The sequence below is a fragment of the Calidris pugnax genome, unplaced genomic scaffold (assembly GCF_001431845.1).
Source record: "Calidris pugnax isolate Ruff unplaced genomic scaffold, ASM143184v1 scaffold56, whole genome shotgun sequence".
NCBI classification, from domain to species: Eukaryota; Metazoa; Chordata; class Aves; order Charadriiformes; family Scolopacidae; genus Calidris; species Calidris pugnax.
Genome location: NW_015090839.1, coordinates 5,393,849 through 5,420,723, shown reverse-complemented (window position 1 = coordinate 5,420,723; position 26,875 = coordinate 5,393,849). Strand labels below are relative to the sequence as shown.

The 26,875-nt window shown below is 57.2% G+C and overlaps 2 protein-coding genes across 2 annotated transcripts; one reads left to right on the top strand and one right to left on the bottom strand.

Annotated features, from left to right (window-relative positions):
* Positions 1-2,982: 2,982 nt before the first annotated feature.
* On the bottom strand, positions 2,983-10,187 carry PGF (placental growth factor). The gene is made up of 6 exons (XM_014941629.1): positions 10,088-10,187; positions 9,227-9,423; positions 7,758-7,834; positions 5,985-6,014; positions 5,832-5,894; positions 2,983-5,117 (listed from the first exon to the last, which is right to left on the bottom strand). Exons 1-6 carry the CDS (start codon positions 10,185-10,187, stop codon positions 5,096-5,098), a joined length of 489 nt encoding a protein of 162 aa, XP_014797115.1. The 3' UTR covers positions 2,983-5,095.
* A 10,341-nt stretch (positions 10,188-20,528) lies between these two features.
* Positions 20,529-26,705, top strand: EIF2B2 (eukaryotic translation initiation factor 2B subunit beta). Its single transcript, XM_014941806.1, has 9 exons — positions 20,529-20,691; positions 20,796-20,916; positions 21,854-22,002; positions 22,735-22,898; positions 23,173-23,268; positions 24,081-24,218; positions 24,855-24,921; positions 25,820-26,002; positions 26,407-26,705. The coding sequence occupies exons 1-8, from the start codon at positions 20,529-20,531 to the stop codon at positions 25,975-25,977; spliced, it is 1,056 nt and encodes a 351-aa protein (XP_014797292.1). The 3' UTR covers positions 25,978-26,002; positions 26,407-26,705.
* Positions 26,706-26,875: the final 170 nt, after the last annotated feature.

Sequence of the window (26,875 nt, the reverse complement as noted above, 5' to 3'; positions counted from 1 at the left end):
CCCCCCCCCGGCCGCCCCACCGGGGGCCGCCCCGGGGGTCCCTGCCGGGGTGCAGGGGGGTCCCGTCTGGGGGTGTCCCCCCCCCGCGCCCCAAGGCAGGTCCTTCATGTCTCCGTTAAGGTGCCGTGAGCGCCATCGCGCCTCGTATCATCGTTAGTCACCATTAATTGTCCTTAATTAATAAAGCTCCCGTTCATTAAGGACTGCTTTTGATACCCTGTCTCCTTCCTCCCGTAACATGCAATTAGCCGTGATTTAAATTAGCCTTTGCCTCCACCCACCTCTGGAAGGGTGCCCCCGCTCCAGCAGCTCCCTGCCCACCCAGTCGGCAGGGGGTACACACTGGGTGACCTGTCTCTTCTGTGTGTCCCCCCCTGCCCAGGGCACTGGGGGTTCTCCCTGGTTTGCGTCTTGCAAGTGGGTGTCGTTGCCCCCCCCAGCTCTGGGCTCTCGGCTGCCCCTTTTGCCACTCGTTTACCAGGCTTGTTTTGGGTTTAGAAACTTGTTTTCAATAGAGAGAACAGGGGAACGCACAGCACAAACGCATCGAGGAGCAGCAAAATGGCAGCTGGTGGTTAACAAATGCTTTGTGTGTGGAAAATGTCATAGAATCATAGAATCATCTAGGTTGGAAAGGACCTTCAGGATCATCTAGTCCAACCATCAACCCAACTCTGACAAAACCATCACTAAACCATGTCCCCCAGCACCATGTCAACCCGTCTTTTGAACACCTCCAGGGATGGTGCCTCAACCACCTCCCTGGGCAGCCCATTCCAATGTTTGACAACCCTTTCCGTGTAAAAATGTTTCCTAATATACAACCTGAACCTACCCTGGTGCAACTTGAGGCCATTTCCTCTTGTCCTGTTGCCTGTGACTTGGGAGAAGAGACTGACCCCCCTACAACTGCCCCCTCCTTTCAGGTAGTTGTAGAGAGTGATAAGGTCTCCCCTCAGCCTCCTTTTCTCCAGGCTGAACAACATCAGCTCCTCAGCTGCTCCTCATTAAGACTTGTGCTCCAGACCCCTTACCAGCTTCGTTGCCCTTCTCTGGACCCACTCCAGCATCTCAATGTCTTTTTTGTGGTAAGGGGCCCAAAACTGGACACAGCCCTCAAGGTGGGGCCTCACCAGTGCCGAGTACAGGGGGATGATCCCCTCTCGGGTCCTACTCACCACACTGTTCCTGTCAGTCTTTGGCTTAGCCCAGAAGTTCACATTCCTGGCCTCCTGGCCCAGGGAGGGTCTTTTTTCTCAGAAGGCCAGGTCTGCAGGACCCACCAGATCACTGCACTTACTAGCGAGGGAGACAGAAGTGCTCAACCAGGCCAATTGGTTTGCTGCCTCTGTGGGATGGTCAATCCAGGTCCAAATAACTTTCTTTCTGGAGGGCTGGAAGGGGACCTGCAAAGGGAGGACAGCCAGAATAAAATCCCAGTGATACCCTAAGAAAGACTGTGCTAAGATTGGTTGGGAAAGAAGGAGGCACTTGCATCTTTGGCCATCCCTTCCCAACCTCTGAGCACATCCCATTGCGACAGCAAATGTTTCTGAAAAGGTGGTTTTACTTTGATGGGAGCTGGCCCCACCACAACCACACCAGCCTGGATGGTCACTGCGTCCAGCCCCTGCAGAAGCTGGTACATGCTGGCATCCCAGGATCTGGGAGGCTGGAGGTTACCAGTGAAACTTTAACATCAGAGGTTCATCAGCTATGATGCTATATCTCTGGGTTGATCTCCTCATCACCTTTCCAGGTACTTCCCCCAAAATATGTGATGCTTTGTTCCTACTGCGGTCTGGAGCCCAGCTTATGTTTTGTGGCCCCTATAACTCTCCTTCTAAACCATCCTGCTGCAGCTCTGGCTCCTAAAAGTTTGTTATTAAACAAATCTTGGCTCTGTAAGGCTGGGAGACAAAGGGAGGGAGCCCAGGGGTGCTGATAACCCAGTGGTGTGCTGCTCCCGTGAGGCAGCTACCGGTCTACAAGGGGTAGGATGGAGATTTGGGAGCAGTGAGGCTGGGGCACATTTGCTGCCAGTCCATAGATGACCAATCATGGGGTTGCTCTGCTCCCTGCTGGCTTTGGGGGTGGGCTCTGTCCCAGTCCCTTTACAAGGGAACCAGTCCCTTCCTACAGCCCTGTTCTGCAGCACTTGGGGAATGTGGGGGTCTGTAGAAGCAGCTGACCTTGTCAGGGTGCACAGGAGACACGTCTGCTGTGGCCAGGGAGGGCTGACAGGAGCTACTGGTGCAAGCCTGCAAAAAAGGCACAGCTGGGAGCAACACAGGAGGACAAATAGCCTCCTTGATAGGCAATATGGGTAGCAGCTGTGAGCTCTGAGGCCAGGAGTCCCACTCTCCCCTCGTGGCAGCAGGCCCCCAACCTGATCCTCACATCACCATTGGGCACAATGTCCTGCTGGAAGTCCCTGCCACCCCAGGATGAGGAAGGTGGACATCCAGGGACAGGGACATGCAGGGGGGCATGGAAGGAAACTGGTCATCCCCTGGGCATATGGTGCCTGCAGCAGCCCCAGGAGCTTTGGGGAGCTGCTAGGACTCATCGGGTTCCCCTCACTGGTAAAACAGGCCCCCAGAGCTGGAGAGAGCCACAACACCTGGAGATGCCACTCGAAACCTCCCATGCTGGTGGTGCCCACGTCCTTGCCATCCACTCCAACACCCTATGCCATGGGAGGAGCAGGGGATGAGGCCGCACACAGCACCTGGGGGGCTTGGGCGATGCAGGGGGAGAAGTGGCACAGGGTGCTCGTGCAAGGCAGGTGCCCAGCCCCACTGGCTTTGAGCAGAGCTGCCTGAAAACTCTCAGCACCCAGCAGCAGTCAAAGAGGTGACACCCCACACCAGGAACTGTTAGGAAAAGCCGCTGGGAAGGAGTTTGTTTGATTTTTTTTTTAACCCTAATCACCACTCTTGACAAAATTATTTTTTATTAACATCCTTGGGCTTATGCAACTTCCTTTTTAAAGGTTTAATACTATTGCAGTGAAACTTCTACTGTTAAAAACAATACAGAAACCATCACGTACATCCCTCGAGTGCTGCACACAGTTCTCCTTTAGCCTCAAAGTGCAACCAGCCAGGCTGAAATGGCACACAGGGATAGGGAACACATGCACAGACCAGGACAGGCCACTGGAACCTACAAACTCTGAGTGGCACAGGAAGGGGAGCAGCAAGTACCCCCCATCCATGAGGCAGCCAAGAAGGAGCTGCACAGGCCATTGTTGAGGCAGAGCCCACACAGGCTGTACCCCAGGACACTGTGGATGCCAGAAGTGGAAATGGGGTCTAAAAGTGATCCAGACAGCTCCTGGAGGGTATGTCCAGGTGTACGGGTACACTCACCCGCTCTATGCCATGCTGCATGTGGCAGCATGGAAGTTCACATCACCTCAACACCCACCACCGGCTTTGCCTGCCAGGGTACCACTGCCACAGGACCTGCCCTGTCCTCACGGCCTTGTGCCAGACCCAGGCAGCACCAGCATTAGGGCTCTGAGGGACCCTGCCCCAGCTATAAGCTGCCACGTCAGATGTGAGGAGGAGTTGCTTTGGACCCCAACACCACTCTTGTTCCTCAGTGCAGGATAAACCACAGCTCACCTCATTTGATGGTAACTTTAAAGCCTTTGCACATCTTGCCCTCCAGACTTTTGCTTGAAGCTGGATTTTGTTTTAACCCCAGGCCAGGGATGCCCAGCTTGCCCTCAGGGTTTCCTGCTCCAGGGCACAGCTCGCATGAAGCAGCAGGGAATGCATTTGGCATCCAGCCCCAGCTCCTCTGCAGCAGAGATGGGAAAGGGGAGAATAAAAGCCCCAGGGGCACTGCTTAAGGCACCCAGAAACAAGGGCTGGGGATGCCCCCCCAGACCTGGGCACAAACCCAGCTGCATGGGAAAACCAGAAAACAACGGCACCCACAGCCACCTTGATGAAGGCCACCAGCCCCCTACACCCTCAAGCATGGTCCCAGCAAGAGACAGGGCTCCCAGGCCAGCCTGACCCCTTCCCGAGTGATGTGAGCTTTGGTGGGGTGTTTCTTGGGTGGGAAGGCCCATGGGCAGTCTCTACTCCCACTGCCCTAACCTTGCATCAGCCCAGCCACATGGATTGGGGTGAGAACAGGATGAGGATGGTGAATCGTGAGAGATACCAGCCCCATGTCATGGTTTGGAAGACGACGGTTCCTCCAAGGCTCTCCCAGTACCCACCTGAGCTCCAGAACATGGGGTAGCCCCCAGCCTGGGGAAGCAGCTTGGTCCTGACCTGCTGGTTGCCCATCTCCAGCATCACACCAAGGACAGCCCCTCGGGTGCTGCAGGAGTTGATGCTGGGGACAAATCCTGGACCACTGCAGGACTGCCCTCCTCCAGCCTCGAGGGGTGCCCATGGGGAAAAGCGCTGCCTGCAGCTGCTGGAAAGCAGACAGGAGCCCTCACACTGCAGCTCCTGTGTCTGACCACGGGGGTTTATTGCGTAGGGGCAAGGCTGGGATGTGGCTGTGAGTATGTGAGGAGCCCTGGCAACCCCAACTCCCTCCCCTTCCCTACCAGAAGGACTTTTCAGGCAAGCTCCCTAGCACCCTCCTGGGCTGCCCCGTGCCAAGGCTGGGACGGATGCAGCCCTGCAGCCTTGCCCGCCCAGGTTTCCTTCCTCCCCAGCTGCAGGGCACTGGCAGGACAGAGTGGTTTTGCAGCTGCAACCCTCCAAACCGTCTCTGTTCACCCCCGACATCATGTTGTCCTCAGCCAGCTCCAGCAACACGCCCACCAGCTCCGCTCCACATTGCCCCCAAGATGCTGTCAAACACCAACGCGCTGCTCGAGCTCCTCATCTTCAGCCCCAGGCCTCGTCATGGGTCCTTTTGTCCTGCTGCCAGCAGCGCAGACTGGGCAAGGGAGTCCTGGGTTCCAGGCTGTGTTCCCACCAGGGCCAAGCAAGAGTCCAGTCAGCTCTTCCTGATGTCCCGCTCCCCACCGCTGCTTGGAGAGGGTCCCCCATGCCAGGGGGAACGGCAGCTGGCTCAAACCCAGGCAGCAGGAGCGAGGCCGGGGGCAGAGCGGAGGCTACCTGCGTGGTGTGCCACATCTGCAAAGAGAGCATGGCACGGGGTGAGTGCTGCCAGGATGGGCGGGGGGAACAGACAGCAGGACCTCCAGGCTCACCCGCTCTCCCCCAGGTGCCCCCCAGCACCAAAGTGTGGGGTAGGGAGCACAGGCAGCCTCTTCACGGGGAGGAGCAAGGGTGATGGGGCTGCGGGTGCTGGCTGAGCCCCGAGCAGCAAACTTCAGACAGAACAGGGAAATACAAGAGGAAGGTGCCAGCCACGGGCACCACATCCCAAAGCCATCTGCAGGAAGAGTCCGGACTGTGCTGCTACTGCAAGCAGCTTGAGACAGTCAGCTGAATGTAAGGAGGGAAAGGGAAGAGTAACCCAAACAATGACTAGTCAAGGACTCCAGGAAGGACACAGCTGGCAGCAAGATGAGGTTGAAACTGGAAATCCATGGATCCAGGAAATCCAGCATGGTCTGTGATGGCAACAGAGCTGCACACCAAGTCACCCAGCCCATCCATCCCCAACCCGGGTGGACTGACCACCCTTGAGCAGCTGAGCCTGGAGACTACCCAGCACCTATTGTTTCCCACAGCCACCCACTGTCCCCTCTGTCCTGCTTTCTCCTGTGTCTGCTCTGCACAAGTCCCTCACTGCTCACTGCGTCAGTAATGACCTAAAGGCTTAATGAAGCTGCTCATCCCAAAGAAGTTAGAGACCACTCATACCCACCCCTTCTCACTTACAGTTCACAGTCTTTACGTCTCTTCTTGTCTTGTCTTCTCTTACCTCGGGCCTTGGACCTCCTCCTTCAAAAGGAAAGTACCAGAAGAGAGGCTGATGTGTGGGAGATGAGACCCACAACCCCAGCCAGTAACGCCACCCCTGACATCGCTTACCTTCCCAACCTCATCAGGTCCTGCCGGGGCCTGTGGGGTGGGAAAAGGACAGAGTGAAGTGGTTGCTTGGGCCATGCTGTCTGTTGAGTGAGGGGGTTTATTGAGATGCCCCAGTGCGCAGCACAAGCTACCCGTTATCATTCACACTCAAAACAGGCCCAACATGACTTCTCTCCATGTTATCAACCCCTCAGCCAGGCGCTGATTGCAGTGGGCAGAGACAGCCAAGGGGCAAGGGACAGTGGGCTTTGGTGACTCCCCTGGGGATGTCACACTTTGCGCCCGTGAGGCCAGGAAGCACAGGTTGAGTTCCAGCTGCTCCCAGTGACAGCTTCCATAGCTCAGCTGGTTAAACAAGCTGCAACATCCTGAGTAACACGTGGGATTTGCTGCAAAGTCTCAGTAGTGGTTCTCAGACAACAGCCACGACATACTTGGCTTAAGCATCCCCTATAGGGGCCAAGGCCAGGACATCCACCACGCCTACGCTGAACTTCAAAGGGGAGCAATGTCAAGGTGTGGAAGGCGGCTTAGGGAGAAGCTGAAAGGTGCTGCAGAAGCAAGAAGTTTACACATGTCCAAAGGCAGCCTGCACAAGTACTCACACAAGATCCCCAGGGAGTTACCCTAGGTAGGAAAACCACAACAGGCTCAGGAAATTCCCTGCACGGAAAATAGCTGGAAGCAGAGGAGGGGGAAGTAACACATGTGTTCTTCCCGCTCCCTCTTCTACATCCACCAACAGATGCTCCAGGGACACACTCAGCATTGGACGGGCCTTGGGTCTGCTCCAGCACTGACGCTCTTACAACTGCCGGGGAATACCAACCCTGCAGGGGATCCTCTTCTTCCAGGCAAGGACCGTGTCTAACAGCTGCCCAGCAGGACGCAGCCCCCAGCTTTCGCAATACTACATCACCCTGGGGGCAGGATGGAAAGCAAACGCCAGGACCCCGCGCAGGCGGTGCTGGAGAGGCATCACAGCGGGGACCAGCACCAGAGTCACTCCCTGCTCCCACAGCACTGCAGCCCCTGGGCAGAGGCCCCGTCCTGCCCAAGCTCCCACCACTTCTGGGACACGGTGAGCACCCTGAGGGGTTAAACATGTGCCAGGAGTTTGCGGCAGGTCGGTGCTGCGCATCCATCCTGGGCCAGCGCTGCGTATCCATGATCCATGCCGGGCTGGTGCTGCATCTTTAAGCTTTCATTTGTTGGCTCGGATGTAAACCCACTCCCCAGCCCCGGATGGGGCAGCCTCCTTAAAATGGAAGCCCAAGGCCTGGCCCTTCAGCTTTCTCTTTGGGCCACAGTCACACTCAGGTAATGCCAAGCCACAGAGCTCCCTGCTGAGCCACCACCTTGGGCAATGCTGCTGCACACCAAAAACCTGCCCCACAGCCACCAGCCTTGCTCCGTTACCCACAGGCAGCTCCCCCAGCCAGAGGAGCACACGCCAGACATGCCAAAGCAGCCTCAGGGGTGGGGGGCACAGACATCCCTGCTCACAGAGCCGGGGTGCCGCAGCAGCTCCAGCCCTGCAGACAGAGCTCTGCACCCCCTTGGCTGCGGGGGGGACAGGCTGCAGAGATGCAGAGCAGGCTGCAGCTGAGCAAGTGCCATAAGCACCAGCAAACCCCAGCATGGAGATAGCAGGGGCGTCCCAGCACGGCCAGGGTGCCCCCAGGGTGTTCTTGTCCCACATGCAGATTGAGATGGCAGGGTCACTCGTGCTGGAGGGGCACAGGGGGGCAAAACGAGCCTGGGGGTCCCTACCTGCACTCGCACTGCTTGTGCTCGGTGAATGTCATCTCCACGTAGGGTGCCTCCCCGTTCGGCTTTATCTTCAGGAGCTGGAAGAGGAGCAAAGGTTACTTCCCAGCCAGCAGCAGGAGGGGGCTGGAAGGAGTCCCACGGCGCTGCCCCGACACCCCAGCCCCTTGGGCAGACGCGTGCCCAACCTGTTCCTCGGCACCTCCGGCAGCAGAGACTCCACCTCCGCACGCTGGCAGCCCCAGCCAGGTCCCGGCCACCCCAGCAGCTTGGGAAGCTCTGCTAGAGCCACCCCGTGTCTTCAGGGCTGTAATTTAAGTCCCATGATCTTGGGATTTCCCAGCCTTAGAGGAGATTTTTCTCTCTCTGCCTTTGTGGAGAACTTTCACATATTTGGCCACTTTGCACATTTCCCATCTCCGATGGAAATTTCCCCCTAGTCATGTTTTCCAGGCCATTCCTCTTGCTGCTGCCTCCTCCTGGTCCCCTTTCCCACAGCACCGATCCTCGGGTCAGTACCACGGTGCCTCCCCAGTCCATGGGGTGCAGGATTTGGCCCACCACTTGTCAGTCCTCAGCTCAGCTGGGACATCCAGGGGCTTCACAGGATGTGTCCATCATTGGCGTGATCCACACCAGCCCCCACAGAAGTGCCTGACATTGTCACCCCACGCACGGCAGCAGGATTCCTGCTGTGGAGGGAGACCCGTGCTTGGGAATTTGACTCCCATTCATGTCAGGCTCTTGCTCCACTTCAGTCAAGATTTTTTGGAGACTCCCCCCCTGCCTTCCAGCACGCTTTCAACCCCAGAGAGACCATAATCACTGGTGATTTATCATGGGCACTCTCTAGTCAGCAGCAGGCTGGTGTCCAACAGCACAGCACAAGGGGCTGCGGTGACAACGGCTGCCTGGCACACGGGGAAGAGCCGCCCAGCAGCTTGTTCACAGCCCAGGATCTCCCACCCAACTCCACACAGCTCCCACAGAGGGGACTGGAAGTGCAGCTGACGCAGCCCTTCAAGCCCCCAGCACACCTTCTCTGTCAGCACCACCACAGGCACCCCCTGACACACGAGAGCCTCCCTTCTCCCTGCGATTCAGCGACAGCGCTTGCTTTGCCCCAGCAGGCAGAGTCACAGGCAACTGGGAAACTTCCAACCCCACGGCAGGACAGGAAAGGTCTGGAAAAGTGACGGCAGTCAGCCAGACAGACCATGCAGACAGGAGAGGGCAGGGAAGCAGTACCACCAGGGGTGTCATCTGGCTTCAGGGACAAGCCCAAAGAGCAGGTAGAGAGACCCTTATGGTTTGATGTGTATTTAAATGGTTATGAGTAAGCCCCTCTGCCCTGTTACCCATGCTGCTACGATGTCTGGAAGACGTGAAGCTGCAAGTTCACCCTTCCAGTGCTCGGCGAGGAGCCCACGACCTCCCCGACGCTGCCCCAGCCCCCCGGTGGCAGTGCTTACCTGCATGGTGACCGTGCTTGTCTCCACGGGGACACAGCGGAGACCCTCATCCCCGCAGCAGCCTCCACAGCGCTGCAGGGAGACGCAGGAGGGTCTGAAAATGTACTCCACCTCGTTGGGGAACTCGGCAATCACATCCACCAGCTGCTCCAGGGGCCGGCAGAAACTCCGGTTCCAGATCTCCCGAAAGCTCAGGACTGCAAGAGACCGGGGTGGGGGGGGCTATAAGGAGACACCCCGCAGAGGCTGAGCCCAGCCGACCCGCCGCCGGGGCAGGTGCAGCAGCTGCGGCGGGATCCCGCATCCATCACGGGGGCACCGGGATGCGGAGGATCCCCTTGTGCCCCGAGCAAGTCCATCACCACTGCGGTGCAAAGGCTCACGCACGCACCTCAATGAGCTCTCTCTCCACCTGCCCGCCAGCTCCCTGTTCTCCTCAGGCACCCTGCTTCCCCCCCGCACCCCCGGTTCCCCTCGCCCTCCCCAGGCGGACGCCGAAGCTCAGCCCCGCAGCGCAGCCCACGACCGTCCCCTCGGGTTTCCCGGCGGGGAGAGCACACGGGAGTCGCAGCGGAGCCTTCCCGCCCGGTACCCGGGGCAGGGCAGCTCTCCGCTCCAGCCCGCGGCGCTGCCCGGTGCCGCAAGCGCCCGGGGCGGGCTAGGTGCGGGGGGGACAGGCTGCTCCGACCCCCGGCACGGCTCCGCGGTACCCCCGCCCCGGGCGTCGCCGCGGGACTCCAGGGGAATAACGGCCCCGGGGGCAGGGGGGAGAAGGGGTACCGAGCGGCCCTGCGCGCAGCCCTCCCCGGGATGCCGCCCCCTCCCAGCCGGGGCACCGACGGCCGCCTGCTGCCAACTCACCGGACGGCTCCGTGCTGGCGGTCCCCCGCGCCTCCGGGGCCTGTAGGGAGGGAAAGGCGGGCGCTGGTGGGGGCGGGGAGGAGTGGGGGTCCTTCAACATTTGCCTTGGTCCATTTTCTCCCTCCTTTTACATTTTCATTCCAAAGAGTTGCATTTTTTTTAAGCACAACCAAATTCTTGTACCTTGCTCCCCCCCGCCTCCCCACTTCACCTCTCTGTAGGGCTCTGTTACTTCTATTGGTACCAGGACATTTAAAACCAGGGGTTTTAAAACCCCTAATTCTACTCTTGTCTTTAGAGGGATCTCTCTATGGAGATCTGTCATCAGGCTTGAAGTGCACCTGGAACTGCAGAGCACCACTGCTCAGATGTTACTGGTAGGTACAGCCTTCACGGCAGTGTGAGACCCAAAGAGATCATTTTGGACATTAAGACTTCTCTGATACAACCCTGTTCAAGTACAAGGAGCTGGGCAAGGGGGCTCTTTGTGCACCTCTCCAAGTTGCCATTTTTCCCTCAGCTCCAAGAGTGCTCCCTCAACTCCTTCACAGGGCCACATCCACAGCACTTATGGATCTGCTTTTCCACTGTTTCCTCTCCTGCTGGTGTCTTGCAGCCACCCTCAGCCCTGAAACAAGAGACAGTGGCACAGCTGGGTGGCTCCTCTGGCCAAAACTCCTGCAAATTGTCTCTGTGAGTCTTCTACCTGGTGGTGGCACCTGGCTGCACACCAATTTCTGAGGCCACCATTAATAGAAGGAAACTTAATTGTTTATTACAGGTGTCTGAAAGCACAGCTTGCAGGGAAATCACCAGCAGCAGTGACATTTAACCAAAGAAAGGCATGAATGGTTATTACTACTAATTGCTGTAATCTTAGTTTCCTCAGATAAAAAGAAAAGGCTTGATAATCTAATGGAAATAATATAGAAATATTTTAGAAAATAAAAAACTTTTTTTGTCTCATTTTCTAAGGACACAAAGCTTACAAAACAGCATTGTCCATCCATCCATCCACCCACCCATCCATCCACCCATCCACCCATCCATCCATCCATCCATCCATCCATCCGCCCCGTCCCCCTGCCGTTGCCCTGTCCCGCCCCCACCCAGGCACCTCATGGCCATTCGCCCACCCTCTTCCCCCTCACGCCACCCCACGCCTGCCCAACAGGGTGTTTCCAGCCCACTCGGCCCCAGGGACACCATCCTGGGGTCCTGTCTGCCATGGAGGGGTCCCTCCAGCTTGGGAAGGAAGGGGGCACAGTGGTTCCCTGGGCCAAATCCTGCTGCCGAGGGTAACCCCAGAGGAGCTCTGTGGCCTTTTCTGTTCTATTTTTAAGCCCCAGCGGCCAGGAAAGCTGGAGCGACGGGAGGTGGGAAGGGGAGAGATGCCAGTGGGCAACACGATCCCCTGTGGGCTGCGGGTCCCAGGGAAATAATGGGCTCTGTGTCCCTGCCAGGATTCACGTTTCTGTCCTCCTGGGAGAGCGGGGAGGCTGCTCCAGGGCTTCCCTGGCCACCTCTGTGTGAGGTCCATTCCTGCGGTGTGAGGATGCCGGGGTGGCTAGTCCCCAGGCCCACAGGGGCTGCTCCCAGCCCTGTGGGGTCTTGTCCCCAAGGGATGCAGGATGTGCCGGCCGCCTGTCCCCAGCCCCACCAGGCCAGGAAGGTGGCAGCAGCTCAGGCAACAGAGGGAGCTGGGCTCTGGCTGGAGTTTCCCTGTGCTGGGACCGCTGAGCGTGTGGGAAAGCTGCTGGAGCAGGGCCTGGCAAATTAGCAGGGAGGTGCTGGAGAGATAAGCACACAGAAATCCCAGCGCTGCTGGGGGGTCGAGTGCACTGCAGTTCGTCACTCAGCGGCACAGCACAGCACAGCGGCTGCCGGGGGCTGCCAGGCTCTGCCAAGGGCTGCCACAGCAGCTTTGGGTGCCTGCTCACACTCTCACCCCTGGCTGGGCAGCAAGGGGCAGGTAACATCCCTCCTGCAATGGCTAGAGCATGCCTGTGCTCTCCCTCTGCCATCCCACGGGCTCTCCTGGGCCAAGGGGTCCCTCCCATCTCCCCAGGATCAATTTTGAGGTTGGGGGGGGCAAAGGGAGTGTTTCCTCCCACCCCAGAGCCCGGACCAGAGGCTGCCCCAAGGAGCAGCTGCTGCCAACTCCCTGAACAGACAGAATCCTGTTATTGCAGAGACCGTGACCACACGGGGCCTCACGCCTGTCCTTGCAGGAAGGTCCCTCGGGGCCACCTCTCAGACACAAGGCCAGCCTCTGGCGCTGGAGCAAAGGGCTCTCCCGCAGAAGCCGTGTGGCTGGGGAGACCAGCCCTTAATTGCCGAGCGCAATCCTGTTCCTGGTCTGAAGCTATTTCCTCAGAGGCCTTGGGCAGAGTTTACATTCCTGGGATGAGCATCCCCTTTCTAGGCGGCACGGAGCAGAGACAGGAGCAGAGAAATAATATTTGGACGCTGGTAATCTGTGACCAGCAACATCCTCCTGCAAAAGGGAGGAACATCCAGCTGGCTGGGGCCATGGCCACTCGCTTTCCCCTCTGCCGCCCTCCTTCCCCAGGGGCCGAGCCTACCCTTCCCCAGCTGCAGGACAGGGCTGGAGGTCGCTGCTATAAATGCACCGTGTCCCTCACGTCGCCTCCCACCGGGCTCTGGGGAGCAGAGTTACGCACTTTGGGAACAAGGGACAGAGGAGGCTCAGGGGACAGGCCAGGGACAGAAGGCAAATAGAGACATTTCCTTAAAGGGCAGATGCCTCCCCTGCAGTGAGCCCCAGGCAGCGGCTGAGGGCTGAAAGCATCGCCTCAAATATGCCACCGCCTGCCCGTGCCCCCTCCCTGCCCTGCTCACAGCCCTGGGGAAGGAGACGGGGGGAAGGAGATGGGGGGAATGATGGTGCATCCCCCTCGTGGAACAGGCTCACCTCCATGGCTCTTACACCTGCTGGGTGAGGGGCAAGGGCAGGGTCCCCGGCTGCCCGGGAGCACCGAAGGAGCCCAGCACAGGCAGCAGCTCTCCCCCACAAAATCTCACCCCTCTCACCACTGGCAAGCACCCCCTAAGTCTCCTTTTCCATAAAACAGCCCTATTTGAGCATCAAAATCCCTTCAAGGGTGTCTCCTCCCCGGCCAAATCCCACCTTCAACATCTCCAATGAAAAGAGCACAACAAAATTCCTCCGTGTCGCTCTTTAAGCCATCTGCACCCAGGACCTCCTGTCACCCGCTGAGCCCTTGGAGAACACCCCTGAAATCTTCAGGGCGTTATTTTTGTGCTGCTGCTATTTAGGACACCAAAGCCAGGCTGATCAGGGCTGGAGGCTTCCCCCAGGGAGCTTCCCCCTCAGGCTGCTGCTGCCACCCCTCCCGGCGGGCAAGAGTCCCCACAGCAGCTACCTACATCCTGTGCTGTGATGGGACTCCCAAGGTCAAAGCAGCATGAAGACGTGAGGTGTTGGGCTCCTCACGCCCGCCCTTCATCCCAGAGCGCCCATGTTTCACCCTCGGTGTTCTGGCTTAGGCTCTCCTGAGCTCCCCTGCCAGTGAGTGCGGATGGCTTGGTCCAGAGCTAACGTTGGGATAAACCAGCTCAGTTGTGTCTCCGCAGCAGAACAGAAGGCAAAAGGCAGAAGGCTGGAGACTGGCTGGTTGGAGCTGCGTGTACCCACATGTGAGAGCGGCAATGGGGATGGGCATGGTCTGGCAGGGGCTTCCTGGGCACCAGCCCCTCTGCAGGGGGAAATCCAGACCTCTCTGCCAGGAGATTGCTGCTCTCTTCTGGGAAAAATGGGGTTCTCCGGTGCCCTTGGAAGGCAAGTAGGGCTGCACCAGTGATCCCTGGATGATCAGCATTGCTCCTCAAGGAAACAACACCAGGGCACCCAGGCCCTGAAGGACTCCCCAGGGCCATTGCCGTGGTGGCCCCAACCCCGAGAGACGCCGGCAGCGGCACATCCCTGGCTCCTGGAGGCTGGTTGCTGTGGCGTCAGCGCCTCCTCCCAGCCCAGGTGCACAGGGGGATGTGTTTGCCGGGGGGGAGCCTGACAATAGGGGGAAATGGGCCGTGCCGTGCACCCCGATGGAGGTGGCTCGTGGCCCCGGCCACGGCTGCCCGAGGCAGGAGGAAGCGTCCGGCCTTAGTCAGCCCCGGCCGCACGTGGCAGGAACTCTGCTGTTTGTTTTGGTTCCTCGGGACGGGATGAGATGGGGGGGGTTTGGCCTCCCTGGGGACCCGTGACCGAAACCGCAGGCACCTGACAGCCCATCCCCATGCCTGGGGACAGCGGGGTCTGGTCCCCGTGGGTCACAGGTACCGGGACTGGCCCAGGTTGGACACGAGTTTCGGAGGGACATGGGACGGGCACCAGGGCTGCTGGAGGAGACCTGGACGAGGGGAACCCACGGCAAGTCTGGTTGCTGCTCCTGGGCATGGCTTAAATCCCTCACAGGGGCAGGGATGATGCCACCAAGGACGGGGTCCCTGAGATCGCCAGACCCAAACCCTGGGAAGCCGTGGCCCTCAGCCAGCCAGCGCTCCAGGAACAGGTTGGTGGCTGGCAGACCCAGTGCCACTCTTTCACACCAGGTCTGGTTTGGTGCCGAGGCTGAGCCTGGGGAAGGGGACACAGTCGCCTCCCCACCAGGGCACAGCTGCAGGCAGGTGGCAAAGCGGTGCTGACAGTGGACTGGGGGGGGGTTAATGACGATCGGCCACCCCCCAGCCCAGCCATCAGTCAGCTGTGCCCGGCAGGGAGGTGACGGGGAGCACACATTGCCAGGCTCAGCGTTTGGTGGCCGGCCGGGCAGCTCTGCGTGGCAAGGACTGGCCGGACCACGGGTGTTTGCAGGAGAGCAGAGCCCCGGAGCAGGGCGAGGCACCGGAGAGCTCGACCGCAGCCCCAAGCATACGTGGGTGCCTACAGGTAAGCGTGGAGTCAGCAGCCGCCGCAGCCACCGCTCCGAAACAACAGCCCCTTCCACGGGAGGTGCCGGGGGTGGGAAGCGGAGAGGCAGCACCCACGGCACAGCTCACCTCCTCTCCAGAAGCCCTTGGGTGGGAGCGGAGCCCCCAAAAGCCTGTGGGAATTTCTCTCCGGAGGCTGCAGAGCGCTGGGCTTGGGAAAGCCCAAACAGGCTGCGGCCAGGACGGACTGGTGGAGCGGCGTGTGTGTGACCCTCCACCACCGGCAGAGATGGAGCACCCCAGGCCTGGACCGGGTATGGCAGCCCCGGGGATGGGATGGAACTCTCTCTCCCGGTGGGAGTGGAGCAGCCCCATTCCTCAGGAAAGAGACAGAGGTGACTTTTCCACAGGAGAACCAAGGACATCCTGCACATCCACCGTGTTTATCTCCCGGGGGAAGGGGCAGCGAGCACTGAGCAGAGAGGAGAGGCACACGGGCACGCATCGCCTGCTGCCCCTCGCCTCCCAGCTCTCCCAGCCCGGCCAGCCGGTGGGCAGGGGCTGCCAGGCACTTCTCTCCCCTGCCAAAAACCCAACCTGATCCACGCCCAGCCTCAGAGCTTCTGGCCGCTTATCGTGTGGATGCAGTTTCTCCTGCTTCGAGCTGTCATAATATTGACACAAAGCAAAATAATAGTGACGGCGAGACTCTGCCTGGCTCTGGAAGGCAAACAAGGCGAGGAGACGGGGGGAGCAGCAGGCTCCGCTATTGTGCGGGACGGGGGCAGCAGCCTGGGCTGCTTCCAAGCTCTGCTCCCCACCATCACGTCTGCTGATGAAGGAGGGGGGAAGATGAGGATGGGGGATGCGGGCGGCAGGGGGACGCAGGCTCTGCAGGGCAGTCTCCCTGCCGAGGGAGAGCGAACGTGTGTGTCGGCAGGGCTTCATCCCGGAGGCTTTCCCAGAGCGTGGGCGGAGGAGTGGCTCATCTCTCTCTTTTTTCCCCGAAACCTGGCAGCCACTGAATAGCTGCCATCGCAGGCAGCAGACAATGAGCAAAGCCAGCCCCGGGGGGCCAGCTGCGGCCCCGGGAGCGGGAGCGGAGGAACTGCGGGGAGCTGGCCGGTGACCAGGAAACAGCCCAGACTGCTGGTGTCACGGACCCCTCGGTGACCACAAAGCGGCCGGGCCACGCTTTGTCTCGCCCCTGAGAGCCCGGCTTCCTGCAGCCGCCCCGGGTTTGCTGGGGGGCTTCTCTGAAGCCAGCCTGGAGGGACGGACCCCCGGCATCACCTCCTCCCTGGCCCGGCCAGCCTGCCGTCTGCCCTCTGAGCGGGGACACAGCCACGGCCACCACCTGCGCGGTGCCACCGAGACTCCTGAGGCCGCTTGTGCCTTTGGTGGCACTGAGCAAAGCCAACGCCTTTTCCGGGTAGGGAGACCCGGAGCTCCGTTAGGGATGCTGGGGCCGGCACCTCCCGCCCAGCCCCACACTGGGCTCCCTCCTCCCTCGCCGGGGCTTGTTTTCCTACATGACACGCAGTGACTTCCCACACTTCCCTCTCCTCTTCCTGACCAGCCTGGCCTTTGAACCGGCTGCCTCCAGCTGCCCGCATCCCGAGAGGAGACCCGGGGAACCGCCGCGAATGAACGAGCCGACGAGTGAGGCTCCACGTCCAGGGGAGGCGTTTGGACGCCAGCTTCCCCCAGGGGCCGGGAAGGGCGAGGGGGAGCCCAGCCTGGGCTGCTTCCACCACCACCAGCCCTAGAAACACCCTCCCGGCTTCTTGGCCTCGGTCTCTATTTTTAAGGCTCCGAAAAGGAGGGGGGCGTGAATGGCAAACTTGCTGGCGAGGAGAGACAGTCCCTGGGCCGGATTCAGAACTGCCTACTCATTTCCTGTGGGGATCATGGAGTCCATCGGTACCACAGGGGTCTGGCTGCGGGCTGGGCCTGCCCGTGGGCACTGTGCTGACGTGAGGATGAGCCAGCAGCCCTTTTCCAGGCAGAGGCAGGCGCACGTACACACGGGCTGCTCAGCAAGGAGCCGCATCAACTCCTTCACTAACCTGAGGCTTCGCTGAATCCATCTGGTTACTCCCCACAGCAAGCCCTGCCTGTTTCTCCTCGGCCACCCAGGCGGTTACAGCAGCCATGCCTTCCCGAGGACCACCACTTCAGGGGATGGTTGTTACCAGGTTCGTCAGCGAGGACCAGCAGAACACGTGCCCTGGTATCTGCAGCGTCAGCTGTGAATTCCAAGCACGCCAAAACTGCCGGTGACTCAGGCAACGTCTGCGTGCACCTCCAGACCCACAGGGCTGAGCCTCCCAGCATCCACGTACCTGCTTTTGATCACCAGCTGTTTGTTTGGGGTTGGGTTTTTTTTGTCTTCTTTCCCCGGGAGCCTGAGTTTTAAACCTGCATTCAGCACTCGGTTCAGCCCGTCATTTCCATCCCTTTCACTTACTAAGTGACCTACTTTCTGCCCCATAGCATGCAGAAAACACTGGTTTGGGCTCCCTCAGCCCTTCAGCAGATTCACTCCTGCCCTCCTTGCAGCTCTGCCTCCACATTTGTGGCTGTAAGAGCTTTGGGCTCGAGCCATCTCCTCTGGCCTTTAAGCATGAACTTTTCAAAGACCAACCTTTGGTGCATCTTTCTCTTCGTGTGCTTCACACCATACTATCCTTAACACGGTCACTTGTGCTCAGCGAGTGGCTCTGGCACCCAGCAAGGGCCCTACACTGCTTCTCCCTGTGTCACCTACCCAGTCTTCACATCCCATGCTGTGCTGACAGCCTGCCCCAGTGTTCCTGCTGGGCTGTGGCTCTGCTGGCTCTCGCCTGCTGGCTCCTTCCCTTCGCCTGCACAGAGCATGAGCTTTGCTTACCCGGGTGCTGCAGACAAGTCCAATTACTAGAGTTCAGCAAACTCTGATTCCCCTCCCTGGCATTTCATCCAGCCCACTTATCTGCCGAGAGCTTCTAATCCAAACAGCCTCCCAGCACACGATGTTCCCAGTGCTCCCAGGCTCTACCCAGCCCCTGTCCTGCTTTCTCCTCCCTCACACAAGCACTTGGGGGATGACATTCAGCCCCTGGGGAGGCAGAATTCACCGAGTGGAAGGGAAGCAGTGTCTCCAGCAGCCACCACTGATGGTACAGAGCCGGATGCTGTCCTGGGCAGGCTGGCAGCTCTCGGAGATGAGCCACATTTCAACTCCTCTGCAGGCCCAGAAAACACGCTGCCTTGCTCAGCTGACCAGCTCATCCCCTGCTCAGCTCTTTTGCCCCAGCACCAGCACCGTCTGCAGTTGTGTCAGCCTCCTTCCTGGCTCATGCACCAGCTGGGAAGCCACAGTGGCCAACTCTGCCCCAGGGGACCCAGATACACCTGGGAAGGGAAGGAGGGTGTGCTGTGCAGGAGGCAGCTCCCTGTGGCCGTGGCAGGAGGGGGGGGGGTCCCGCTCTGTAACAGATGGCAGCTGTGGACCACCCAGGTGAGTCTCCTTCCAGCTGCCCAGGGCTGCACACACGCACCCACACACACACTGCCTCTGCCACGGTGGCCAGCGCAGCCTGCAAGGCAGCGAGATTTCAGCTGAGTACACCAGGACACCAACACACAGCTTTCCAGCTGCCTTCCCCACCTGCCCCATGCTCCCTCTGCTGCCACTCCTCTTCCTCACTCCTTTCTTTTCATCCCTCCTAGGCACTCCCTGTCTAACTGACTGGCTCCTGGTGGCAGCTGCTGGCTAATGACAACCAGATGTCCTGTAGCCGCAGTCCCTCCAAGCAGCCAGAGCCCGGGGTTTGCCTTTCAGCTCTCCAGAGAGCCGCAGGTTCTGGCTCGGCTCAGCTCCACGGGGCTAATAGCTCCTGAAATCCCCATTCACAGCCTTTCATTCATGAAATACAAGGCAGCAGACCAAGCGCAGGACTCTGCCCCTCAAGGGACACAGGACTGCTGGCAGTCCTTGGCCAGCTGTGGCAGCAGTGCCCAGTGGAAAGTGTTGTAGCGAACAGGGCAGGAACGGCACGAGCAGGGAAAAACCCCTGCAGCCTGAAAAAGCGTTGAGAAGAAACTGCCCTGCAATAGTTACTGGGACTGGAGCAGGGAATGTAAACAGCCCAGCATCCACAAGGAGGTCATAACCTCAGAGTCCGGTTTCCCTTCCTCTTCTCCCTCCTGCCTAATCTCCAAGAGCTGCTCTGTTTACTAGTGAGATAAGTAAACAAACAAAGGAAAGCTCCAAAGCAATCATTTTTTGGTTTATTTTGTTTTATTATTTTTTTCTGCCAATTCACTGCATGCCCCAGTCCCAGGGAGCTTGTGTGGGAGCAGTCTCTGCACGCCACAGCAGCTGGCACATGGCAATGCATGGCCAGTGGCAGGCAGCCGATGGCACAGACAGCCCTCCCCTGCCTTGCCTGCAACACAGCTGTGCAGAGAGGAAAAAAAGGGGGAACTGCATTACCCTGCACAAATCTGGAGGATGCTGCTGCATTACCCTGCACAAATCTGGAGGATGCAATACATCCTCAAGACCCAGTGCTCCAGCCCTTGGTAACTTGCTGGGGATCAAACAGGCCGGTGATGGCAGCTGGCTGTAGGGCAAGCCCTAGAAGAGTCAGACAAGCACAAAAAAGATGTGATGAGCACCCAAGACCCTAAAGGCCCCTTCAGGAAGCACTTGCTGAAAGCTTCTAGCAAAAACCAGTTGGCTTTGATTTCCTAATCTAAAACAACAGGACACAGAGCAGAGCCATGGAGTAAAGCAGCACTGCAATGAAAATTACACCGCGGCTCCTGCCTGCTCCCTGGACACAGAGCTCCAGGAACTAGACACAAAGGAGCTACATTCCTGCCTTATCCAGGGCCGGTTCTGGCTCTGCCAGCAGGAACAATTGGACTGCCAGGAACTGCGCCTTTCCCACCTCATTTGCTTTGGCTCTTTGCATCTAGAACATCACACGGTCCAAAGTAAATCCCTGCACACGGGCTCTCCCTGCTGCTCGGCACAGACCCGGCTCCCTCCCTCCCTGCCTCCCTCCCTGCCGTACCCACGCTGCATTCCCTAGCACAGGCCCTTCCTGACGCCGGCCTGCAGCCTTCCCCTCCACGAAGGCGTCAACGGCGGCGTGCGGGCCAGCACACACCTCCCCAGCCCTGCCGGGGAGAGCCACGCCGGAAGCGGGGCCGGATCCGACACCTTGGCACCCCCGGCCCACCTCACCCCCGGTACCGAGGCCCGCAACGAGACCCGGCCACCGCCGGCCCTCAAGCCCCGTACGGGGGGGTCAGGGGTCACCCCCCGTCTCCTTGGTTACCAGAGCGCCCTCCCCCCCCCGCCGCAGCCCACCCGCCGGCCGCGCTTCTCATTGGCTATGCTGCCGCCGGGGGGGGTAGGAGCGCTTTGGCAGCCTCCGCCAATGGGGAAGGGGCAGGACGGAAGCGGAAGCGGTGCGTGAGGCGCCCCGGTGCCGCCGCCGCCGCCACCGCCACCATCACCACCATCACCACCATGCCGGGCGCCGCCGAGCGCAGCTCGGAGCTGTCGGAGCAGATCGAGGCCTTCGTGGCGCGGCTGCGGGGCGGCGGGGAGCGGCCGCGCTCCGAGGACACGGCCCGGCAGACGCTGTCGCTGCTGCGGAAGATCATCGGGCACGGGCGATGGAGCCGGGCCGGTGAGGGCCGGGCGGCGGGGGGGGGAGCGGCGGGAACGCCTCGGGGCCGTGGTGGGGCGGGTGCGCTCCGAGCAGCGGTAACCGGGATCCTCCCCGCTTTGCAGGGGAGCTGATGGATCTGATCCGGACGGAGGGCCGGAGGATGACGGCGGCCCAGCCCTCCGAGACCACGGTGGGCAACATGGTGCGGCGGGTGCTGAAGGTCATCCGGGAAGAGTACGGCAGGTGAGGCCTCCCGCTGCCTGAGCCCCCCGGGAGCCCCGGGCAGCCCCCCCGCCCCGTCTGTGCTGCTGCCCTGAGACCCCCCGTAGTTGCCATCACCTCTCCCGCAGAGCGATCCAGTGTCACCTGCCATTTTCAGTGTCGCTGATGGCGTTTCCTCCAGTGAAACTCTGCCTGGGGGGGTGTGTGGTGGATCCATCAAGAAGAGTGTCACCAGCAGGTCGAGGGAGGTCATCCTGCCCCTCTGCCCTGGTGAGGCCCCATGTGGAGCACTGGGTCCAATTCTGGGCTCCCCAGTTCCAGAAGGACAGGGAACTGCTGGAGAGGGGACAGCAGAGGGCTGTGAAGATGATGAGGGGCCTGGAGCATCTCCCTTACAAGGAGAAGCTGAGGCAGAGGAGGGCAACAAAGCTGGTGAAGGGCCTGGAGAACAAATCCTACAAAGAGCGATTGAAGGAGCTGGGACAGTTTAGTTTGAGGAAGAGGAGGCTGAGGGGAGACTTCATCACTCTCTACAACTACTTGAAAGAACATTGTAGAGAGGTTGGTGCTGGTCTCTTCTCACAGGTAATTAGCGATAAAACAAGAAGGAATGGATTGAAGCTGCAACAGAGGAGACTGGACATTAGGAAAAAATTCTTCACAGAAAGAGTGGTCAGACACTGGAATAGGCTGCCCAGGGAGGTGGTTGAGTCACCATCCTTGGATGAGTTTAAGAGTCGTTTAGATGTGGTGTTGGGGGATATGGTGTAGGGGAGAACTTTGTAGAGTAGGGTAGATGGTTGGACTTGATGATCCCCAGAGGCAGCTAGGGAAGCTCCGTGGCGTGGCGTGGTGGGCCTTCTGTGTGGGGTTTTCCTTCCTCATGTTGACATCCAGCTGGGCCTGGCCATCCCCCCCGCGCTCTCTGCCAGGGCTGAAGGGCTGCTTCTCTCCGCAGGCTTCACGGGCGCAGTGAGGAGAGCGACCAGCAAGAATCCCTGCACAAACTCCTGACTTCCGGAGGACTGAGCGAGGATTTCAGCACCCCTTATCCTCCCCTCAGATCTAACGTTATTGAAGCTATTAACGAGCTGCTAATAGAGCTAGGTACAGATGGGTCTGAACTGTCCTGTGAGTGGACCTTCTCGTGGGCTGGGACTCATGCTTTCCCCTCCTCTTGGGTGGAAAGAAAACAGTAAGGACGTGGGAGGCTTAAACTGAAGCAGTGAAGGAACTGAAGTCCTGCTGCTCCCAGGACTTAGTTTAACTAAGTCCTCTTTGGCTTGTGCAGGGAAAAGTTGGGGGGGCTTTTGGTCTTCTGGGAAGTCATAAATTGAGTCCTCTGAAGAAGAGTATCAAAAATATGCCAAGGCTGAACTTAATCCCTGTGCAGATGTAACCTGACCCTTGTGGACAAAGCACTACAATACGTTTTTCTTTTTCTGTGATCTTGTGACAGATCAGGCACCTGACTCTTCTTCTGAGGCCCAGGTGGCCCTGTCTCTCCTTTCCAGGTGGTTCTAGTGCTACTCAGCTGTAAAAACATTGAATTTCTGTCACTGGTTGTGTGGGAATGGTGGCTACACACAATCCACTCCCCTCATGGTGGAGTTTTCAATACAGCTATTTCTGTGAGTAGCAAGGGAGCATGGGGTATTCAAGATCAGCTTCTTGGTCCCTCTCCACCAGTAAAAATAATGGGGAGTAAAGCTGCTTCTGCTCTACTAGTGCCCATGGCATCACTTTAGTAAAAAATGATCTTGTTGGAGGACAGCTCTAACAGCACACGTGTTGCTTTTCCTGGGCTGCTTGTCCACTCACAGCTTCCTTCTGTTACAGAGGGCACCACTGATAACATTGCCATGCAGGCGCTGGAGCACATCCACTCCAATGAGGTGATCATGACCATTGGCTACTCGCGCACCGTTGAGGCCTTCCTGAAGGAAGCTGCCCGCAAGCGGAAGTTCCAGGTCATCGTGGCCGAGTGTGCGCCCTTCTGCCAGGTGAGGCCCAGGCTGGTTGTCTTCTCCAGGCGCTGCGTTGTCTCGTGCGTTTACTTAGCTCTTGTCTCTGGAGACAAGCTGAACGTTACAAAGTTCCTCTGCAGTGGAGAGATTGAAGGCAGCTCATTATCCTACCCTGCGTCCTTCAGGGCTCTATTTGTGCTCCACTGCCTGCTATTTTTGCAGTTCAGACAAGAATTGATTGCTGGTATCTCTACACCTGCAGTGCAGGAGATACGTCCCAGGGGACCAAGTGGATTCTCCCTCTTTTTAGGGTCACGAAATGGCTGTCCGACTATCTAAAGAGAACATTGAAACTACCGTCATGAGCGATGCAGCTATTTTTGCTGTCATGTCTCGAGTCAACAAGGTAAGGAGGGCTCCGGTGGAGGAGGGATTTCATGGCAGGTTGTGTGCTTGGGCTCCCACACCGGCTGCAGGTCCCAGCAGTGATGGACGTGGTTCTTCACTGACTCAAAATTGTAATAGTTCAGTGTGGAACCCCAAGTCAGCACGGTGACTAACTACACGGTGATAGGTTTTTCTGCCTTATTGGCTAACAGGCAGAAAAGTTACAAGAAAGCAAGAGCAAGCCAGGAGACCCTCAGAGGATTAATCTCAGTTTTTAAAGAAGATGGAACCAAAAGCAGCATTTCCAAAGGGGAGAAACTCCCCTTGCTTGGAACACAAGATGGATGGGGAAAGGAATCACCAAGGTGTGTCTTTTTGAACAGACCTGTTCTGTACTTTTAGAGATAAAAACTTGGCACCCCAAAATGGGGAAAAAAAAAAAGTGCTTCTAACATCATAAAATCCAGCCACACCACTTATCTATATATTTTAAGCTGCATTACATTATTCCCATTTTACAGGGACAGTAGAACAACATGGAACATAGCCCAGTTTCTACTTGGTGTTCCCTGCAGTAGAACATACATTTGTCCTCTGAAGTTCTCTGAGCTGGCCTCACCATGCTGGAGTCACGCTCTTGTTAGAGAGGAACGTCTCGGTGCAGAGCCAGTGCCAGATGAAACAGATCAGGCATCCAGCTGCCCTATAGCTCCAGCCTTTGGCTGGCTGGCTCTTCTGACAGAGTCCTCATCCAGCAGGGCCTGAGCCAGGAAGCGTTCCTTCCCCAGTTTGCCATGGAACGTGCTATCTGATGTTGATTTGCCTTTTAAGGTCATCATTGGTACAAAGACAATCCTGGCCAATGGTGCCCTGATTGCTGTGAGTGGGACTCACACTCTGGCGCTGGCAGCGAAACACCACTCCACTCCGCTCATCGTCTGTGCCCCCATGTTCAAGCTTTCACCCCAGGTAAGTACAGCAGCTCTTCAGGACTGCACCTCCTCTACAACAGAGATGGGGGTGGATTTAGGGTGGGGAGCACCATCTGTCCCAGGGAGAGGTTGGTAAATGAGCCATCTGCCACATCTAGCGCTTTGACTTCAGAGAGATCCTCAGCCAAATCTGGCACACGTCAGATCCCCATGTGCTGAGTAAGCAGTGCATTGGGTGTAAGAGTGTAGACAGCTGCCTGCTACAGACTGACATCACCATACTTATTTTTCTTCATCCACAGCAGGTCTCAAGTTATATCTTTGGTGTTGAAAGACCCTGTGTACTGACAGAGGAGGGAGATGCTCTAAGCTGTTTCTTACACTCAGTACTTTTTCAGTATTGTCAGGTGAAGTTGCAGACTGAGGAAGTAACTTCTCTGCTCCATTTCCCTTGGCTTTGCAGAATGGCAGCCAGGTCATAAAAGGTTCTAAAAGCTCTGAGGAAAAACCCTTCACCCACAGGCGTTGCAGAGGTTCTAGGCACAGGCACTCTATTGTAAACAGATGTAGTATCACCTGGCGAGTTGTCTTCCTCTGCCTTAGTTTCTTCCAGCACCCAGGATCTGGTTTCACTAAGATAACTCTTGACCTTCTTGTATTCTTTCTCATTCAGTTCCCTAATGAAGAAGATTCATTCCACAAGTTTGTGTCACCACAGGAAGTGCTGCCGTTCACAGAAGGTACTGGTTCTTCTTCATACAGACTGGTCAAGCTGGTTCAGGCTATACTTTACAAAAAAATTTTAATAGCTCACATAAAGTTTAAACATAAGACTGACCAGTAACCCAGGACAGAAAATCCTTTTCTAGTGCTTAAGTAGAAAATAGTACTGGGAACCATCCTATTTTACACGTAACTTTCTATTACAGAAAGTATGGAAAAAGCACTATCTTTGCACTTTTGCTTCTGCTCTGAAATAGTCAGTGTTTTATTACAGGATTGTGATAATGATGCCAAGCAGGTGGCATTTTCTTGTGGGACAGAGCAGATGCCCAAAACTGAGGGCAGCTTCCTTTCCTTCCTACAACTCAAATGTTAACTTCTTGAAACTTTGTTATGTGATCCACTTGTTGAAACCTGTTGTCTCTGCAGTGGGCTTCCCACACAAGCACCATCTTTAGAAAGGCATCAGCTCCCAAGCCCATTTTCAGATAGCAAAGGCTCATTCAAAGCCCCGTTTCTATGTGACAAAGACTTTTGAAATGGAGATACCAGGTTTGGCATCGTTTTTTTGGTTTTGGCCATCCAAGCTTTTCTTTAAATAATAATTTTGGCAGCATCAGAATTCTTGTATTCTAATGGCAGGGGGGTTTTTTTGGCAATTAGTAAATCTACATCTGGGTTGTGGAGTTTTTATCAGTAAAATCTACCAAGAGAGTGCTGCCATTCATCCAAGATTGCTGTATACCTTTAATTCAGTGGCCTCAGTGAGGAAGCTGGAAAGCATTCAGGATGTTCTGGTACTGACTTCGGGGTGGGATGTGCATAGCCAGTTTCTTCAGGGGCTCAGGAAGATATGCAGAGAGCTAAATGTACTTTGAGTTGCTTTGTCTAATATTGCTGCTGTTCGCTTTACAGGGGAGATCCTGGCAAAGATCAATGTTCACTGCCCAGTGTTTGACTACGTCCCTCCAGAGCTCATCACTCTCTTCATTTCTAACATTGGGGGTAACGCACCGTCCTACATCTACCGCCTCATGAGTGAGCTCTACCACCCAGATGACTATGAACTCTAACGCCATGAAGCATGTCACTCTTCAGGCGTAAAATCTACCAAGAGAGTGCTGCCATTCATCCAAGATTGCTGTATACCTTTAATTCAGTGGCCTCAGTGAGGAAGCTGGAAAGCATTCAGGATGTTCTGGTACTGACTTCGGGGTGGGATGTGCATAGCCAGTTTCTTCAGGGGCTCAGGAAGATATGCAGAGAGCTAAATGTACTTTGAGTTGCTTTGTCTAATATTGCTGCTGTTCACTTTACAGGGGAGATCCTGGCAAAGATCAATGTTCACTGCCCAGTGTTTGACTACGTCCCTCCAGAGCTCATCACACTCTTCATTTCTAACATTGGGGGTAACGCACCGTCCTATATCTACCGCCTCATGAGTGAGCTCTACCACCCAGATGACTATGAACTCTAACGCCATGAAGCACGTCACTCTTCAGGCTCTTTCTGCCTTTCTCTTCAGAAAGATACAGCAGCTAATTAAAGTGTACTTCGTAAAGATGGGTTGCTGTGGGGAATCGGTGGGGAATTTGCTCAGCAATGTCCTTCCTACCCAAAAGCAACAGAAGGCAGAGCTCTTGTACAGGTATTGATCCCTGTGCTGTCTCAGAAGCACATGGAGCTGCTGACCCGCTTTGATTTTGAAACAGCAAAGCAGACGTGTAACCCTCTGGGGCAGCTGAGCTGTTACTTCAAAGTATGCTGCAATAAAGGCTGTTTACAGTGATCTCGCTGTTAAGCATGTTTCCCAGATATGGTTATTTTTATTTCTTTAGCTAGCAGGAGTTTTACCAGTGTGGTGAGCTGTCTGCACCTATGATGCAGGAGCAGGCTTTAAGGTGTGCTTTCACACATGAACGTGATAGGAATCCACTGGCAATTTTCTTCAAAATAGATTTTTTTGGTAGA

Bases quoted from the DNA above. Each gene is read 5' to 3' on its own strand.
- PGF (XM_014941629.1), bottom strand. From the start codon at position 10,187: ATGTTGAAGGACCCCCACTCCTCCCCGCCCCCACCAGCGCCCGCCTTT. The intron at 5,895-5,984 runs GTAAGCGATGTC...TTCCTTTTGAAG, and splicing joins GACCTGATGAGGTTGGGAAG to GAGGAGGTCCAAGGCCCGAG. The intron at 5,118-5,831 runs GTAAGTGAGAAG...CTCTCTTTGCAG, and splicing joins AGACGTAAAGACTGTGAACT to ATGTGGCACACCACGCAGGT.
- EIF2B2 (XM_014941806.1), top strand. From the start codon at position 20,529: ATGCCGGGCGCCGCCGAGCGCAGCTCGGAGCTGTCGGAGCAGATCGAG. The intron at 22,899-23,172 runs GTGAGGCCCAGG...CCCTCTTTTTAG, and splicing joins AGTGTGCGCCCTTCTGCCAG to GGTCACGAAATGGCTGTCCG. The intron at 24,219-24,854 runs GTAAGTACAGCA...TTTCTCATTCAG, and splicing joins TGTTCAAGCTTTCACCCCAG to TTCCCTAATGAAGAAGATTC.